Source organism: Naegleria lovaniensis (assembly GCF_003324165.1).
Source record: "Naegleria lovaniensis strain ATCC 30569 chromosome Unknown tig005, whole genome shotgun sequence".
Lineage (NCBI taxonomy): Eukaryota > Heterolobosea > Eutetramitea > Acrasida > Naegleriidae > Naegleria > Naegleria lovaniensis.
This window is the reverse complement of record NW_025407827.1, coordinates 400,828-416,906: the sequence shown is the minus strand read 5'-3', so window position 1 is coordinate 416,906 and position 16,079 is coordinate 400,828. Positions and strand designations below refer to the sequence as shown.

Below are 16,079 nucleotides of genomic sequence, written 5' to 3'. Positions count from 1 at the left end.
AATAATCAACATTTTCTGTGGTGTGTCTCTCTGAGCATACCGTTTGTGTTCTTCTTTTGTGAGCTGGTGTGATTCACTATGGGTGGTTTGATACTCTCAATTCTTCCCATACGTAAATTCACACGTCCTCACACACTATCGTGCCTTTGCATTGGAGCAATGGGTGATGTGTCCCTGTCGGAATTGTGAGAATTTGGTGAAGGCAGCTTCCAAATATTTTACAAAAATGCGACAACCATCCTGCGATTTACTTCAAAAACATTTTTGAAGTGGTGCTGGATGCAATAAATTTACCCTGTCGGTTTCATCCAACTTGCTCTCTCTCGTTTTTAAAAAATTAATCCTAACCGTCAAAGCCAAACAAGCACTACCATGAAGAAAGACGCGCAAGAGGAAGAAACACTGATGGTTGATCAAGAGGATGAGGTGATGATGGAGTCGTCCACTCTTCTGAGCGATGATTCTCTAGCCTCTGAATCTACTACGAATCATCAACCCATCACAACAGGTAGTAGTGCTTCAAGACAATGGCAAAAAGACTCTTCAGCACAACCACTCATCGCAGGCTACTCGATTTGTGTCGGAATCACTACTCGTGATGAATCATTACCAGTCTATGACACACCCAGTAAGATGTACAGCAGCTTGCGATATAAACTCCATTACAAGTGCACAGTGAATGCCGAGCAAGTCTCTCCATTCCCCAAATTACTCATGTGCAGAATTACTGTCATTGATGATGAAAGTGGTAAGGAAATTAAGAAGGACAATAAGCCTATTGTAGACGACTCTCTCATCTCTCTCAAGAACACATCCAGTGGAAATGTTGGAATTTATGAAGCAAACCACAAGATCAAATTCAAGAGTGTCAGTTTCCATCATAATAAGAGCAAATGGAGACTCTTGTTGCAATTGTTCAGTGATAGCAATCACAGCATTAACACACCAGTATATACCATGAAAAGTGGATGTTTTCATGTATATGCTCGTAGACCTAAAGTATCTGAAAGAGATGCTTCGAATGGTTTACTCTCATCTGGCAGTGAGGTTGCTACTAATACGACGACAACGAACACGACGACAACCACCACGAAAGAAGAAAAGAGAAGGAAAAATACCGAAGTCAAGAAACGAAAGAGATCATCTCGTGTGAAACGTGAAGAAGAAGAAGAAGAAGACGATGAAGAAGAAAAGTCGAATTCGTGTCCTCTGAACGTGAGTCATGATGCTCCATCATGCACAGAAGAGACTTCTTCTTTACACAAAAAAGTCAAGCTTATGGAAAACTTTAAAAAGACTCTTGACTTGTTACTCAAGTATCACTCTGAAATGGATGATGAAGATAAGGTTACTGGATTTGGATTAATTCAACAAAAGATGTATCACCACTTTTATGGTCCAATTCCTTCAGACTTAATGTCCTCAATGATTCCTGTTCAATCTATTATGCCATCCTCCTCTGAAGAGAATTCTACAGAATCCACCACATTGCAATGTGGTTCCGCTGATGATCTATTCAACTCGTCTGCACTATTCTCAGAGAGTCATGCAACAACGACGTTCCTAGAGAGCAACACGACAGACATTCCAGAGACAAGCAATGAAGTGAATCACTGCTCGTCGTCCTTTGAAATGGATTATTTTGCTCCCTCAATGAGCGAAGATTTCACAGCATTTATCTAAAAACATTTCTAACCTAGATTCCAATTTTGAGAGAAGATGGAATTGTGAAGAACTTTTCCATCTTTAATGACACATCTTGCGGCATCCAACCCTTGCTAGGAGGCACGTTTGTGCTTATGACCTTTCTGTGAAGTTCTTTTGCACATTGTGTACCCATTTTGAGCAACTCGACAATAAATTCTCGAACACTTTTAAGTTCGCTTCCTTGATAACCTCCAGTTCATTGGAAAGTGACGTGAACAGACGCTGTGAGTGTGTGGCTATCGAACTTCTCTTGTCGAACGTTGGATTTTCCAAGAAGAAAAAATGAAACGCACCACCAACAGCACAAACAACTTCCGAGCACAAGACTCTGCGGAGGATAATGACAGGATGCATGCTTCGTGTCACCATGGAGAGCATCACGATGAAGAGGAGAGTAATCGATTACTTCCAACACACACCAAGACTACACAAAAACTGCACTCTCCATCCACATCCTCTGCTTCATCCATTTTTCATCACGCTTTCACCACTTCTACTATACCTGCAGGAATGACAGGAAGGACCTTGTCAACAACAACAAGTGCTACTGCTAGCACTACTAGTCATATATCTGCTCATTCATCATCCAACACTACTAGTAGTTGTCTTGATGTTGTTACCGCTGATGAAACATCACGACGACAACATCACGACAATATTGTCCTCTCACTCGAACAGGCCATTGTCAACAACAATGACGATGATGACGGCAACGACGAAGAACCTCTCCTCTCTCCAACTTCCTCTACTTCTTCCATTTCTGGTGTAGATTTAGTTTTGGATGCTTGTTTGCAATGTTGTAGTGGTTGTTGTGATCATCCTTCTTCATTATCAACTACTACCACCTCCAACTCTACCACTTGTTCTTCTTTCCTTCTCTCTTATATATTCCTCATCATTCCTAAACAATTTGTTTATTTGAAATATCTTTTCGGAAATACAAGTGGTGCCAGCACATCTCCAATGATAACAGGACATCAACAACGTTGTCAGTCCATGTCCTCTTCCTCTTCCTCCTACTTTAAAGACAAACCACTGGCATGGTGTATGGTAGGCTCTCTCCTATGCTTGCTTGTTTGGAGCGTTTATCTCCTCAAAGTCATGCGTGAATTCCATACTGAGGCACCACCCGGAGTGGCCTCCCTTAAAAATGCAGCAACGAGAAAGCCTCAAAAACAACCCTTCACTAATTATGATCAATATTATTTACAGGATGATGGAATGGAATATGAAAAAACATCATTACAGTCTCATAGCGGATTATTTTGTACTCATCACGTCAAGTCCGCCCATTTCCGAAGTTGTCTTGTCTATAATCTATGCTACCGAAATGGAACCTATTTATATTTTAATAGTAAGGATGTTACCACTCATTATCCTGTCGAGTTTGATTTACAAGGTCTTGAAACTAAAAGACTGAATGGCTTATTTGATTTGGTTTCACTCGAGGGAAGAACAAAATCTGAAGATGCGCAACGAGGTAAATTAATTGTTCATGCTCTCTCTCAATCCATTCAAGAATATCAACAAGAACATTCCATATCGAATATTCATTGGGTTACAAAGAGATCTGTCTTGTTGAAAAGACATCGATGTTCAAATGCAGCTCATTGTCTTTTTGAAACCATTTATCCTACTTTTGCATTGTTGAAAGAATTTTTTGATATTCATCCCTTAAAGAATATTAAGAAATTTGTGAATAATTATTTAATATTTGCTGAGCAAGAGGATGAAGAATGTGATTGTGAAAAAGACATGCTCACTTGTGGTACTGAGGAGGGTGAGTCAAAAAAGAAACAAAAATTGTGCAAAAAATTTGTAACTCAGTATGGCAAGATTATTTCAAAACATTCAAACAAATTAATTCGAGAATTTACAAAAGAACATGATTTGGTCTGTTGGAAAAGTGTTGTCATGGGAGGTTCTTCCTATGGATTATTCAATGATCACGGATGGCACAATGTTGGTGGAATGGTTAAAGAATTTAGAGATTTCACATATGCCAGATTTAGAACAGCAATGAGAACTCCCAAACAAATTCTCTTCCAAGAGAAAGTATTGAATGTTAGAATTAATGTCAAAACTGGTATGAGAACCTATTTGAGAAATATTTTGCATGCAGACAAATTGGTCGAGTTGGCTAAACGAGACTTTAAAACATTTTATCACAAAAAATCGAATACTGTCTTTAAAGTAGATTTCCAAACGTTTGTATTTGATAACATGACGATAGAAGAGAAGGTTCAGTACATGCAAGATACAGATGTATTTATTGCTCCTTTTGGATCTGCAAGCTATGAATCAGTATTTCTTTCTAGTGGTGCTGTGTTGTTTACTTTCCCTGATGGATTTCCACCAAACAGAATCCAAAACCGAATTACAGATCACACACTATTCCATTCCTACATGCACTACCAGAACATTATTTACCCTATTGAAGCGTCAGAATTGGAGTACGAGAAAGGAATTGATATTGGGCATTATAGTTGGAGTTGGCATAAGACTAGACTACTTATTGCTCGTTCTTTAAATATGAGACTGGATTATTTATTTGCAGTATTGCCTTCGTACGCTATGAAAGGCCAATCCCGCAGCACAGTACCTCCATTAAGTAGCGGTCGGTAATGATTATCAGGATTGATGTTACTTAAACCACTTAAACATTTATCTGATGTCACAAGTGATAATTCTCTCCTTTTACTAGAGTCATAAATTGATCTTTGAAATGCAACACGAAAACCTACAAGCTATGGGTATCAAGTAGGTATACAGATCATATTCGAAATGCCAATAAAATCGATCCAACATACTTTGTCTCACCTATATTTCTCTTCAAAAAAGGCGATCAAAAGAATAGTCTTGTGAGTAGCTTGGGTCTCACTTTGGCTTTGCAAGTAGGGCACTCGAGTTTGTAGTTGAGCCACTGCTGCCAACAACTGAAACAACAAATGTGTCCGCATTTCGCTGCTGTTGGTTCCTTGCAGGCTTCTTTACAAATAGTGCACACAGTACCGGCTGGCTTTGGTTCTTCTTTGTCACTTTGCATGCTTGATGGAGATGCGCCTTGGTTGTGTGGTTGATGAATATTGTTGTTGGAATTTGTTGTCATGCTAATTTGGGCACTCAAAGTGCTACTGGTAAGATCTGAGCAAGCTTCAAGCGTGAGTGGAATGTCATGATCCATTGGTGTGTTCGTTTGGTCGGTATTATCATCTTCAATGACAATTGGTTTTGAACTAGTGTTGCTCAATGGTACGGTTTTTGTTTTCTTTGTAATTGCTCCGCTCACTAAATCCAATTGCACGTGCTCCTGTTTTCTTTTCTTTAAATTTGTATCTTCATCAGCATGGAGTAATATTTGCTTTTTGACAATTTCATCAAAGGAATTGTGCAATTTAGGTGAAATAAAGTTTTTGAATTTTTCAATAATTTCAATATTCGAGACTCCAAAAAGTCCAACTAACTTTTTTACCAGGTGAAGGAAGGTATTATTAGTATTCTTTGAATCCTTGGAGTTGTGTTCTCTAAATTGAATGAGTAGGTTTTTAAACTCTTTGTACTGATCAGCGGTGAGGGTTGCTTTCACTTGTTGTAAATATTCAGCTGAATTTTTAGAAGAAGTGGATCCTTGCTGGGATTCTTTTGTAGAAGTAGTAATTGGACTAGTGGTATTTCTTGATGCTGTAATTGGTGATGCGTTTCTTAATTGTGGATTCAAAAATTCAGAGTTTGGATTCACAAAACTGTTGAGCACAACATTTCGCTTAAGGGGTGGTTGATCTATTGTTGATGGCAATGTAATAGATGGAGTATTGTTGTTGTTGTTGTTACTAGCACTTGAGGATGTCGAGGAAGAAATGGATGAAGAAGATGCATTGAATGGTATAGAGCTGCTAGACCTCGCTGGTACAATATTGGGTTGTTTGGTAATACTTCTCTTTGGATCATTTACAGATGATGTCTTGTAATGTTGTAACAAGGATGACGAAGTAATACCTTGAGGTTCAATTCCTTCCTCAGTGAGCGGAACGTCTTGAATATTTCCCATTTCATTTCGATACTCTTCGTAATCTTCATGATAAATATTTCGTTGTTGAGGCCTTAACAATTCTGCACCATTGCTTGATCTGTACAACTCTGTTAAATTTAAAGAAAAACGTGGAAGTTTCTTGACAGCAGGTGCAGTGGGTGGTTTGACTTTTTCACTTTCAAGTCCAAATTTTTGAAATGCATTCTTAAAGAACATGGATATTCCATTAGAGATTTCACCAAATTGATTTGCCACTTTCACGTGAGGTTGAAGCCATTTTGAGAGTTGTTTTCTTTGATTTTGATACATGAATCTTTCATCACACAACACTACAGCACCATAATCGTAACGATGTCTAATGATTCTACCAATGGCTTGATTCACTGCTCTCGATGATTCTTGGGCATACCAATCGGATCCTGTCATTGGTTTTGCATTTGGGTTTTCCTTAATAATTCTTTGAGCTGTTTCATCCAGATAATCTCTTTTGAGTTTCACTTTGAGATCATGGAGTGGAGGAAATGGTAAACCAACAATCATGCAACAACGACCGTTTCGATTTTTAAAGTCTAAACCTTCACTCACTCTTCCTCTACAGACTGCAAAGAAACATGCACCTGTTGTTTTTTCTTTTCTACTTGTAATACTCTCTTCATATTCTCGAATGGATTGATTGAGTTTTGTCGATTCTTTTGGTTCCAACTATTTTGAAGAGTTGAGTTTACAGGGCGACATTTGGGTTCAGATTCATACAAGTAGTTTCGTTGGGTTCAGGTTCGTACAAGTCATTCGAGAGGATTTTGGTATGAATACAAGGTTTGGTTCAGATTCAGATTCGTACAAGTCGTTTGAGAGGAGTTTGATATGAATACTCAAAAGAACTTACAATTATGGTTTTGTTTTGATTTACACTCTCCCAAATAGATTTTGCACCACCATTTGATCGTTTCCACAATTCCACACATTGGTCCATCAATGTATACGAAGGGAAGAAAACCAATAGTCCATCAGGAACAATTTTAGATAAATTTAGCAATGTTCCTCCAACCTCTTTCAAGTAAGTTTCAGATGCTCTATTTGTGTACGAAGAGTTGAGTTTTGTGCCAGTGGGTCCTGCCTGTGCGACCATGACACAAATTTGATCCTTAGATACCACATGTGGATTTTCTAGTCGAATGGGAAAGTTAAGTCCTAGCTCATACGCAAACGATTCCATTGGGGATAATGTTCCCGAAGTGAGAATGAATGCTAATGGGTTCTCGCTTGCCAGTTTTTGCATTGAAATACCTGGATTGAAACACCAAAATGAAAGTGTTTTTGTTTTTCTAAAATCTTTCTTTCGATCTCTTGTACTCAAAACATCTGAATAGAGTTGCAAATGTTCAGAAGATAGGTTCGTGTTCATAACTCCAGGTTGTTTCTTTGAGTAATAAATAAATACTTTGAAATAATTCTTAAATATTTCTGAGGATGCGTTAAAATCTGAGAAAATTCTTTCAATTGCTTCTCTCACTCGTTCAAGCCCAGAACAATTTTGTTTCTTGAGTTGAAGAAAACCACAAATACTCTTGATCTTTTCATTGAATGATTCCCATGTTGAAGGATGAACAGATGCATAAGAAAAAATGTCAAAAATAGTATCACCTGTTGCTGTATAACCGTCTTCAGATATTTCCATGTCATCCAAATGAATATCTAAATCCAACAATGCTGAAGAAATGTCGAGACAATCAGATTTCAATTCTATAGATTTTGCATTTTCCAATGGATCTATACTGATCTTGTCAAGCTCTGATCTACACTTTTCAATTTCTGCAATTGCTTTACAAATATTAATACCGGAAAAATCAAACGAGGAAGCTTCGGCACATAGTTTCTGTACATTGTGAGCCTCATCAAATATTATAATAGAATTTGTAATGTCTACGTTCACTTTCTTTCGTAAAAGTGGATCAATTAAATAATTATATGGCATAAATATAATTTCGGCACATTTTTGCTTTTCACGAGCATAGAAAAATGGGCAAAAATTGTGCTTCAATCCTTTTGTTAACAAATCCTCAATATCCTCAATTTCATCTTCAGTTTCATGATGAAATAAGTCTCCTGATTTTTTCATCTCATTAAATTTTGCATGAAATTTACAACCTCCAGATCTCACTAGAGAAGAACATTTCGAAATTTGTTGAAATCCTTTGAGAGAAACAACGTCGGGGTTGACACACATTTGTTCTCTGGAGCCCATTACAACAATTTCAGGAACATAGGCTGATCTTTTCAATTCTTGAATCGCATGAGTTAATTGAGAGTGAGTTCTTGAAGTGAAAATAATTTTAGGTATAGGTCCTGTTCCGTATGATTCTTTTTAACGATAAATATCAATGCTGATATCAACAGTATACTTACTCTTCTTGTAATCAATGAGCCAAGCATACGACGAACATAGTAAACACACTTTCGGAATTATAATTTAAATCATCAAAATGTTGTGATTGACTTACTTGTTTTACCGGTGCCCGTAGGAGATTCCAAGAGTGCATTCCGAGACTTTGAATGGTTATTATTATAATAAAAATCATCATGATGAAAATTTACTTACACAAATTGCAGTCGTATTTTCTTGTTTCTCCTGAACGGATTCTTGTAGACATTGAATTACCCGCTCCATATATAATTCTTGGCACGGATAAGCTTGATAGGGAAAGTTTACAGTAACTCCTGTGGAATATTTAATTATTGATCGATTAGGGAGTGATGACAGTAGGAGTGCTTGACATACCTCTGATGTTATACTCCGGCATTTTTTCCTTTGTTTTTTGGAACTTTTTGATCAGTTCAAAGAAAACACTCGACAAGCAAGGAGCTACTCTGCTCGCTGGACATTGTCTGGCAAGATAACTTTGTTTATTATTTTATCGTTAGCAGAAGCATTCCAAATTCATCATCATCATAAAACGTCATCACACGATTGTTATCCAGAACAAAAAAATTTACGCTTCTCATCATGCCCGTTTCCCAACCGGTTTCCGCATCCAACGGCAATAACAAGCCATTGAGCGAGCCTCTCTCCAACCCTCCTGGAACACAAGTTGTCTTCGGACCAAAAAGTCTCAAAGTAACCAATACTCCAGGCAAGAACCTCGTTACTACTAACTATGCCTACGTCAATGAAAAGGAATTTCCCGAGTTTCCAATTTATATCAAAGTGAGAGATATTGTATTGATTGCACAATCACATTCAGCAATCGAGCTCGGATCAATTGCTTTAAACAAGATTCAAAGACAAAGTGCCCATTTACCAAACAATGCCGATGCTGATTGCGATATATTCCGTGTCCCAAAACAAAGCTTTGAGCTCTCTCTTGTTACCATGGGTATGTTTTTGAAATGTTGATTCATTGATGACATGAAATTTTTGTTTTTACTGAAGAAATTGATTTTATTAGTCCAAATACTGTAACTGATCCAGAAGTAGACGGAAAAAGGCTAATTCAGACTCTTAAAGAGTGTTATAATAGACATATATTTGTTGATAGACAAAAGTTTGTGATTGATTTTGAAGGAAATATGATTCTTGTTGTCATCAAAGATTTAGAAGTTTTTGACACCAAAACATTAGAGACAAACTCTGGTGAATTGAAGGAAATGGCCAACATGGGAATGCTGACTAAAAACACAACAATCCGTGTTATGAAGACTAAATCGTCAAGCATAAGATTAACAAATATACCATCGGAATCTACTACAACCACAGACATTTTCAACACTGCTGTCACATTTGAAAAATTAGGTATTGGTGGTTTGGATAAGCAACTCAACAATATTTTCAGAAGAGCTTTTGCTTCTCGAATTTATCCTCCAGATGTTATCAAAAAACTTGGTGTGAAGCACGTCAAAGGTATAATTCTATATGGCCCACCAGGTACAGGAAAGGTATGTTATTCTGTCACATACAGTTTTACAATAATTGGTTGCTAACAATTCATTAGACTTTGGTCGCACGACAAATTGGTAAAATTTTGAACTGCAAAGAACCAAAAATTATCAACGGGCCTGAGATTCTAAACAAATATGTCGGTCAATCAGAAGAAAATATCAGAAAGCTTTTTGCTGATGCAGAAAGCGAATACAACGAAAAGGGAGATGACAGCCAACTTCACTTGCTTATTTTCGACGAATTGGACGCAATTTGCAAACAACGTGGTACTGTAAGAGACGGTACAGGAGTACAAGATTCCATTGTCAACCAATTGTTGAGTAAGATTGACGGTGTTAACTCTTTAAACAATATTTTAATTATTGGTATGACGAACAGATTGGACATGTTAGATGAAGCATTGTTACGTCCTGGAAGATTTGAAGTACAAATGGAGATTGGTTTACCCGATGAAACCGGACGTTTGCAAATTTTAAAAATTCACACTCGTGAAATGTCAAAGAATCAATATCTTTCTGAGGACATTAACTTTGAATATTTAGCTAAAACAACCAAGAACTTTTCAGGAGCTGAAATTGAAGGTTTAGTCAAATCAGCTGCCTCATTTGCACTGAATCGACAAATTGATATCAATGGAAAGAAAAAGTTTGACGAAAAGAACATCAAAGTAACTGCAGGAGATTTTGAAATGGCTTTAACAGAGGTGAAACCAGCGTTTGGTGTTTCAACTGACGAACTCGAAGCTTACTTGAACCAAGGTCTTATTAATTATGGAGAGCCTTTCAGCAAGTTGATGAACACTTGCAAATCCTTTATCAAGCAAGTTGAGACTAGTAACAGAACTAACTTGTTGAGCATGTTGTTAAGCGGAGCAACAGGAAGCGGAAAGGTATGTACTTTTTTTTACTTGATGTTCCTTTTGACCCTTGAGTAGACAACAATTGCTGCACACCTAGCTGTTGAAAGTGGATTCCCATATGTCAAAATTATTTCTGCTGATCGAATGGTTGGTTATTCAGAACAAACCATTTGTACACAAATCAACAAGATTTTCCACGATGCCTACAAATCTCCATTCAGCATTATTGTACTTGATAGCATTGAAAGACTCATCCAACTAGTTCACATTGGACCCAGATTCTCTAACCTAATCTTACAAGCATTGCTTGTATTGATTAAGAAACCTCCACCATCAGGCAGAAAATTGCTTGTCATTGGTACTACAAGTATGGCTGATATTTTAGAAAATTTAGAAATTACTAAAATATTCAATGTGACCTTGGAAGTTCCATCTTTATCAGCCAAATCAGACATTATGAACATTTTCCTCTCATCCGGATGCTTTAGTATTGACTCTACCATTGACAAAGAAACCATGAAGACAATTATTGAACTTGTTCCAAAGAACATTCCAATCAAAAAGCTCTTGTTGGTCACAGAAATGGCATACACAAGAACAGACATGGATGATAGTGATTCAAATGATGAGTCTCAAAGAAGAGTTACTTTTGACAAGTTCTATCAATCTCTCAAAGATTGTGGTGTGTTTCCGAGCATCAAAAAAGCCTCATCCGGTGCAGGATTTATCATGAAAGAAGAGGAAGAGGAGGAAGAAGAAATGTAATAAACAACAACAACAAGCGTCTGTTATCAGACATTTAATGTGATACTTCATAATGTTGTTATTATTTGTACAAATTTCCATGTTTTAGACTCCGCCTATCTCCCAAAACTTGTAAAGTCCAACAAATTAGTTTACCTCACCTAATTCAATGGCGTTGGGTAAAATACACATTGTTAGAAAGGCTTGCTTCAAAAAATGAACAAACGACAACACGGCCGTGAACCGAACAGAGCTGGTTCAATGCTGGCTCTTGGCATGTTGAGTCTATGGATGATGATGATTGTTGTTGTCTCCGCTCAATCATCAGCACCAAAATATCAACTCAACAATCTCGTTAGAACTAGTAACGGATACAGCGGTTATCTTCATTTAGTACAGGGATAGTAAGTGGTCCATGGATCGTAAATTGAATACTAATTCAATTTCACCAAAAACAACCATTGAAAATCACTGTTTTTTAAAAAACGTCATTTTCTTTGAAATCATCATGATGTTTGTGATTCATCGGTGAATCAAATATCAATATAGTGGCCCTTATGGATCTGATTATTTGGATCTAAAATTCGATCTCTACTTTGAGACATCCTCAAGAATTCACATCAAAATCACTGATTTGCAACAACAAAGATGGCAAGTTCCAAGTTGGATCATCAAATCAAAAACTCCAAGTGTTGAACCATCTCAAAAAGATTATACCGTGAATTTGAAGACTTATCCTTTCGGATTTGAAGTTGTAAGAACAGCAACCATGGAAACTCTGTTCAACACTAGTAACATTCCATTAGTGGTAAGTGTGATTACATGAAACACAATTTTAAATTTTTGTGATCATAATGTGTGAATTTTTTTCTCAACTCTTGTCCACATGGGTAACTCTTGTCACACCCTCAACACAGTTTGAAGACCAATTCATTTCATTTGGTACAGTTTTTGATGCTGTTCAAAAAGCCAAAGATACTCAAGTGAACATTTACGGATTTGGTGAACGAGCTCGTCCTCTCAGATACACTCCTGGAACATACACCATGTGGAATTTAGATAATTTAAATACTCCAAATGAAAATCTCTATGGTACACATCCATTTTATATGCAATACTTTTCAAACAGTGGACATGCTCATGGAGTATTTTTATTCAACTCCAATGCACAAGATGTTACCATTACCAATGATAATTTAGTTTGGAAAACGATTGGTGGTGTTATTGATTTGTATATTTTCACAGGTCCAACTCCAGATGATGTCACAAAACAATATCATGAATTAATTGGTCGTCCATACATGCCACCATTCTGGTCATTGGGTTGGCATCAATGTCGTTATGGCTATAAGAACATTGATGAAGTTAAAACTGTTTATGACAAATATACTCAATATGGAATTCCATTAGATACCATGTGGAACGATATTGATTATATGGATGGTTATAGAGATTTCACAACCGATCCACAAAGATATCCAAAGAATCAAGTGAGACAGTTTGTGGAAACGTTGAAATCTAATAATCAACATTATGTGGTCATTGTTGATCCAGGTATCAAATATGAAAGCGGCTATACACCTTATGATATTGGAAAACAACTCAATATTTTCATGAAGAAGAGCGATGGAGTCAATGATATTATCAACACTGTATGGCCTGGATTGTGTGTATTCCCCGACTTTACAAATCCAAAGACACTTCCATATTGGGAAAGTTTGGTTGAAAAGTTCCATTCGGAGATTCCAGTTTCTGGTTTATGGTATGTTTATGTATTGGAAAATTTTTATAGAACGTTAATATTCTTTTTTACACACATGACAACAGGTTGGACATGAATGAAGTGAGCTGTTTCTGTAATGGTACTTGTGATCAATCAAGATCTAATCAACCATTCCAAATGAGAGGACAACTTGCTCAATTTAATCCAAACAATCCACCCTATGTTCCAGGCGGAAGACAACTCGATATGAAAACACTCTCTATGGATGCCATTCAACACATTAGCATTAATTACAATACGCACTCTCTGTATGGCCTTTATGAAGTCAATGCCACTACAGCTATTCTTCAAAAAGTCACTGGAAATAAGAGACCATTTATTTTGACTAGAAGCTCATATCCTGGATTAGGAGCTATTTCTGCTAAATGGTTGGGAGATAATGAAGCAACATGGCAATCAATGAAATCTTCTATTAGCGGAATGTTAGCCATGCAAATGTATGGTGTTGCATTAATTGGAGCTGATATTTGTGGATTTATTGGTAACACTACAAAGGAACTGTGTGCTCGATGGACTCAATTAGGAGCTTATTATCCATTCTCTAGAAGTATGTACATTGATGTGTTTTTCTCTCTAACCATTCATTTACATGATATCTCATTCTTGATTTTATAATGTGTATTTTATAACTCACACAGATCACAATGATATTAAGGCAATTCCACAAGAGCCTTATGTCTTTGGTCAAGAATTTATTGACATGACCAAGAGAATTCTTGCTAATCGTTATTCACTCTTGAACTATTACTACACTCAATTCTATCGTGTTCATTCGAATGGTGGAGGAGTTGTTAAACCATTATTCTATGTATTTGGTTCATCAGATTCGAATCCATTGTTGGCCTCCATTGATACTCAATTCATGGTTGGTGACCATTTGATGGTTGTACCCGTATTGGATGAAGGCGTATTGAGCGTAAGAGCCTACATTCCACAACATAGATCAGGCTGGTTTGATTACTATTCAGGATCATTGGTATCATTGAAGGGAGGAGAATTCCAAAGATTTGATGCTCCTCTCTATGGCTATTCGAATGCTTTGATGGTTGGTGGCTCAATTATTCAACGTCAAACCCCAGGTCTCACTACTTTTGAGACAAGAAAGAATCCATTCCAGCTTTTGGTCGCTCTTTGTCAGCATGAGTTCAAGGCTGGTGGTATGGTCTATCTCGACGACGGTGAAAGTGCAAACACAATTGAGAATGGCATTTATTCTTTGGTTGAATTGCAAGCAAATCCACTCTCTGCCAACACCATTGTGCTCACCACTAAGGTCCTCCAACACAATTACGCTCAAGCATCTCTGTCCAAGCTCACTGCAGTTACTTTCTATGGCTTCCCAATGCAAAGCAGCCAATGTAAGGCAACTGTGAACGGTCAAAACACGCAAATTACCAGCAATGGAGACAGGAGAACGGTCACCTTGAGCAGCATTGTTCTCAACCTTGTAGATAGCAACGTCATTGTCGTGTCCTGTTAATAAAAATCTGATTTTTGTTCTTTAAGATTGGGTTCAAAGGGGTTTTTTATTTTCTTTCTGTTCTTGTTAGGGAAAAGGGGAGTAAATAATGATGAGAGGAGAAATAATGAAGGGTGGTGAACAAAAATGGGTTGATCAACAATGTCACCTCATTGTCATTAAAATAATTAAAATCAAATTGGATGAAATCCGATTAGATGAGTTCATGGATATTTTGAGGACATTCTTCGATGGAGGTACTGTAAAACTTTTCAATTTCTCTCATGCTACGAATGTCATCCTTAGTGATGAAGTTGATGGCAACTCCTTTACGACCATATCTTCCGGATCTACCAATTCTGTGGAGGTAGTTTTCCTTGTGACGTGGCAAATCATAGTTAATGACAAGGGAAACATGGTGAACGTCAATACCACGAGCCAACAAGTCAGTGGTAATGAGAACACGAGAGGCACTAGTTCTGAATTCGTGCATAATCAATTCACGATCCTTAGGTTCCATGTCACCGTGCATGGATGAGACAGTAAAATCTCTCTTATTGAGCTGTTCAGCCAAAAATTCGACCTTCTTACGAGAGTTACAGAAAATGACACATTGCGAAATGGTCAAAATCTTGTACAAGTCACACAATGTGTCCAACTTGTAATCTTCCTTTTCGCACATAATATAGAATTGCTTGATACCTTCCAAAGTCAATTCTTCCTTCTTGACCAAGATTCTGATTGGATCTCTCATAAACTTGTCAGTAATTTCCAGAACATCAGCAGGCATTGTAGCGCTGAACAAACAAACTTGCATATCTTGAGGGAGATTCTTGAAAATAGCATAGATTTGGTCCTTGAAACCACGACTCAACATTTCGTCGGCTTCATCAATGACCAACATTTTAATACCGCTAACATCCAAGTGTCCGCTTTGAATCATGTGGAAGACACGTCCAGGAGTACCAACAATAATATGTACTCCTTCCTCAAGAATAGCAATATCATGTTGTACTTTAGTACCACCGACACAAGCGTGAACCTTAACTTTCATATATTCACCCAAGGACATGATAACCTTGTGGATTTGTTGTGCCAACTCACGGGTTGGAGCCAAAACAAGTCCTTGTGGTTGTGTTGCCTCAGGAGAAATATTCAATCTTTGAAGCATGGAAATGGTGAAGGTGGCAGTCTTACCGGTACCTGATTGGGCTTGACCGATAACATCTGCTGGTGGTTCAGAGGTAGTGATTGGCAAAATAGCACGTTGTTGGATGATGGAAGGCTTTTCAAAACCGTAAGAGTAAATTCCTCTCAACAAGTCTTCCTTGAGATTCATATCATCAAATTCCTTGACTTCCTTTTGTTCATATCTTGCCTTTCCGTGCTTTTGCTTGTAGTCATCGTCGACAGTAACAGTGATATCGTTATTAACCATATTGAATTAAAGATAGCGAATGAGTGGGTGTAATGATGTTGTTTTTTTGAAAACGAAAATAAAAAATTAGCTTGCCGTGATTGGCTTTTAAATTGTTTACAACGACGCGTTGCTTCAACGAG

At 37.4% G+C, this 16,079-nt stretch overlaps 6 protein-coding genes across 6 annotated transcripts; 4 read left to right on the top strand and 2 right to left on the bottom strand.

Moving 5' to 3' along the window:
* Positions 1 to 372: 372 nt before the first annotated feature.
* On the top strand, positions 373 to 1,683 carry C9374_012560 (uncharacterized protein; the record flags this gene model as incomplete). Its single annotated transcript, XM_044688340.1, has 1 exon — positions 373 to 1,683. The coding sequence occupies one exon, from the start codon at positions 373 to 375 to the stop codon at positions 1,681 to 1,683; it is 1,311 nt and encodes a 436-aa protein (XP_044554202.1).
* Positions 1,684 to 1,989: 306 nt separating this feature from the next.
* Positions 1,990 to 4,332, top strand: C9374_012559 (uncharacterized protein; the record flags this gene model as incomplete). Its single annotated transcript, XM_044688339.1, has 1 exon — positions 1,990 to 4,332. The coding sequence occupies one exon, from the start codon at positions 1,990 to 1,992 to the stop codon at positions 4,330 to 4,332; it is 2,343 nt and encodes a 780-aa protein (XP_044554201.1).
* Positions 4,333 to 4,552: 220 nt separating this feature from the next.
* Positions 4,553 to 8,538, bottom strand: C9374_012558 (uncharacterized protein; the record flags this gene model as incomplete). The annotated part of the gene is made up of 6 exons (XM_044688338.1): positions 4,553 to 6,439; positions 6,624 to 8,098; positions 8,144 to 8,191; positions 8,239 to 8,284; positions 8,337 to 8,455; positions 8,517 to 8,538. 6 exons carry the CDS (start codon positions 8,536 to 8,538, stop codon positions 4,553 to 4,555), a joined length of 3,597 nt encoding a protein of 1,198 aa, XP_044554200.1.
* A 203-nt stretch (positions 8,539 to 8,741) lies between these two features.
* On the top strand, positions 8,742 to 11,298 carry C9374_012557 (uncharacterized protein; the record flags this gene model as incomplete). The annotated part of the gene is made up of 4 exons (XM_044688336.1): positions 8,742 to 9,111; positions 9,168 to 9,670; positions 9,727 to 10,563; positions 10,609 to 11,298. The coding sequence occupies 4 exons, from the start codon at positions 8,742 to 8,744 to the stop codon at positions 11,296 to 11,298; spliced, it is 2,400 nt and encodes a 799-aa protein (XP_044554199.1).
* A 195-nt stretch (positions 11,299 to 11,493) lies between these two features.
* C9374_012556 (uncharacterized protein) lies at positions 11,494 to 14,540 on the top strand (the record flags this gene model as incomplete). Its single annotated transcript, XM_044688335.1, has 5 exons — positions 11,494 to 11,681; positions 11,827 to 12,085; positions 12,195 to 13,039; positions 13,105 to 13,607; positions 13,699 to 14,540. The coding sequence occupies 5 exons, from the start codon at positions 11,494 to 11,496 to the stop codon at positions 14,538 to 14,540; spliced, it is 2,637 nt and encodes an 878-aa protein (XP_044554198.1).
* A 193-nt stretch (positions 14,541 to 14,733) lies between these two features.
* Positions 14,734 to 15,957, bottom strand: C9374_012555 (uncharacterized protein; the record flags this gene model as incomplete). The annotated part of the gene is made up of 1 exon (XM_044688334.1): positions 14,734 to 15,957. The coding sequence occupies one exon, from the start codon at positions 15,955 to 15,957 to the stop codon at positions 14,734 to 14,736; it is 1,224 nt and encodes a 407-aa protein (XP_044554197.1).
* Between the last annotated feature and the right edge of the window lie 122 nt (positions 15,958 to 16,079).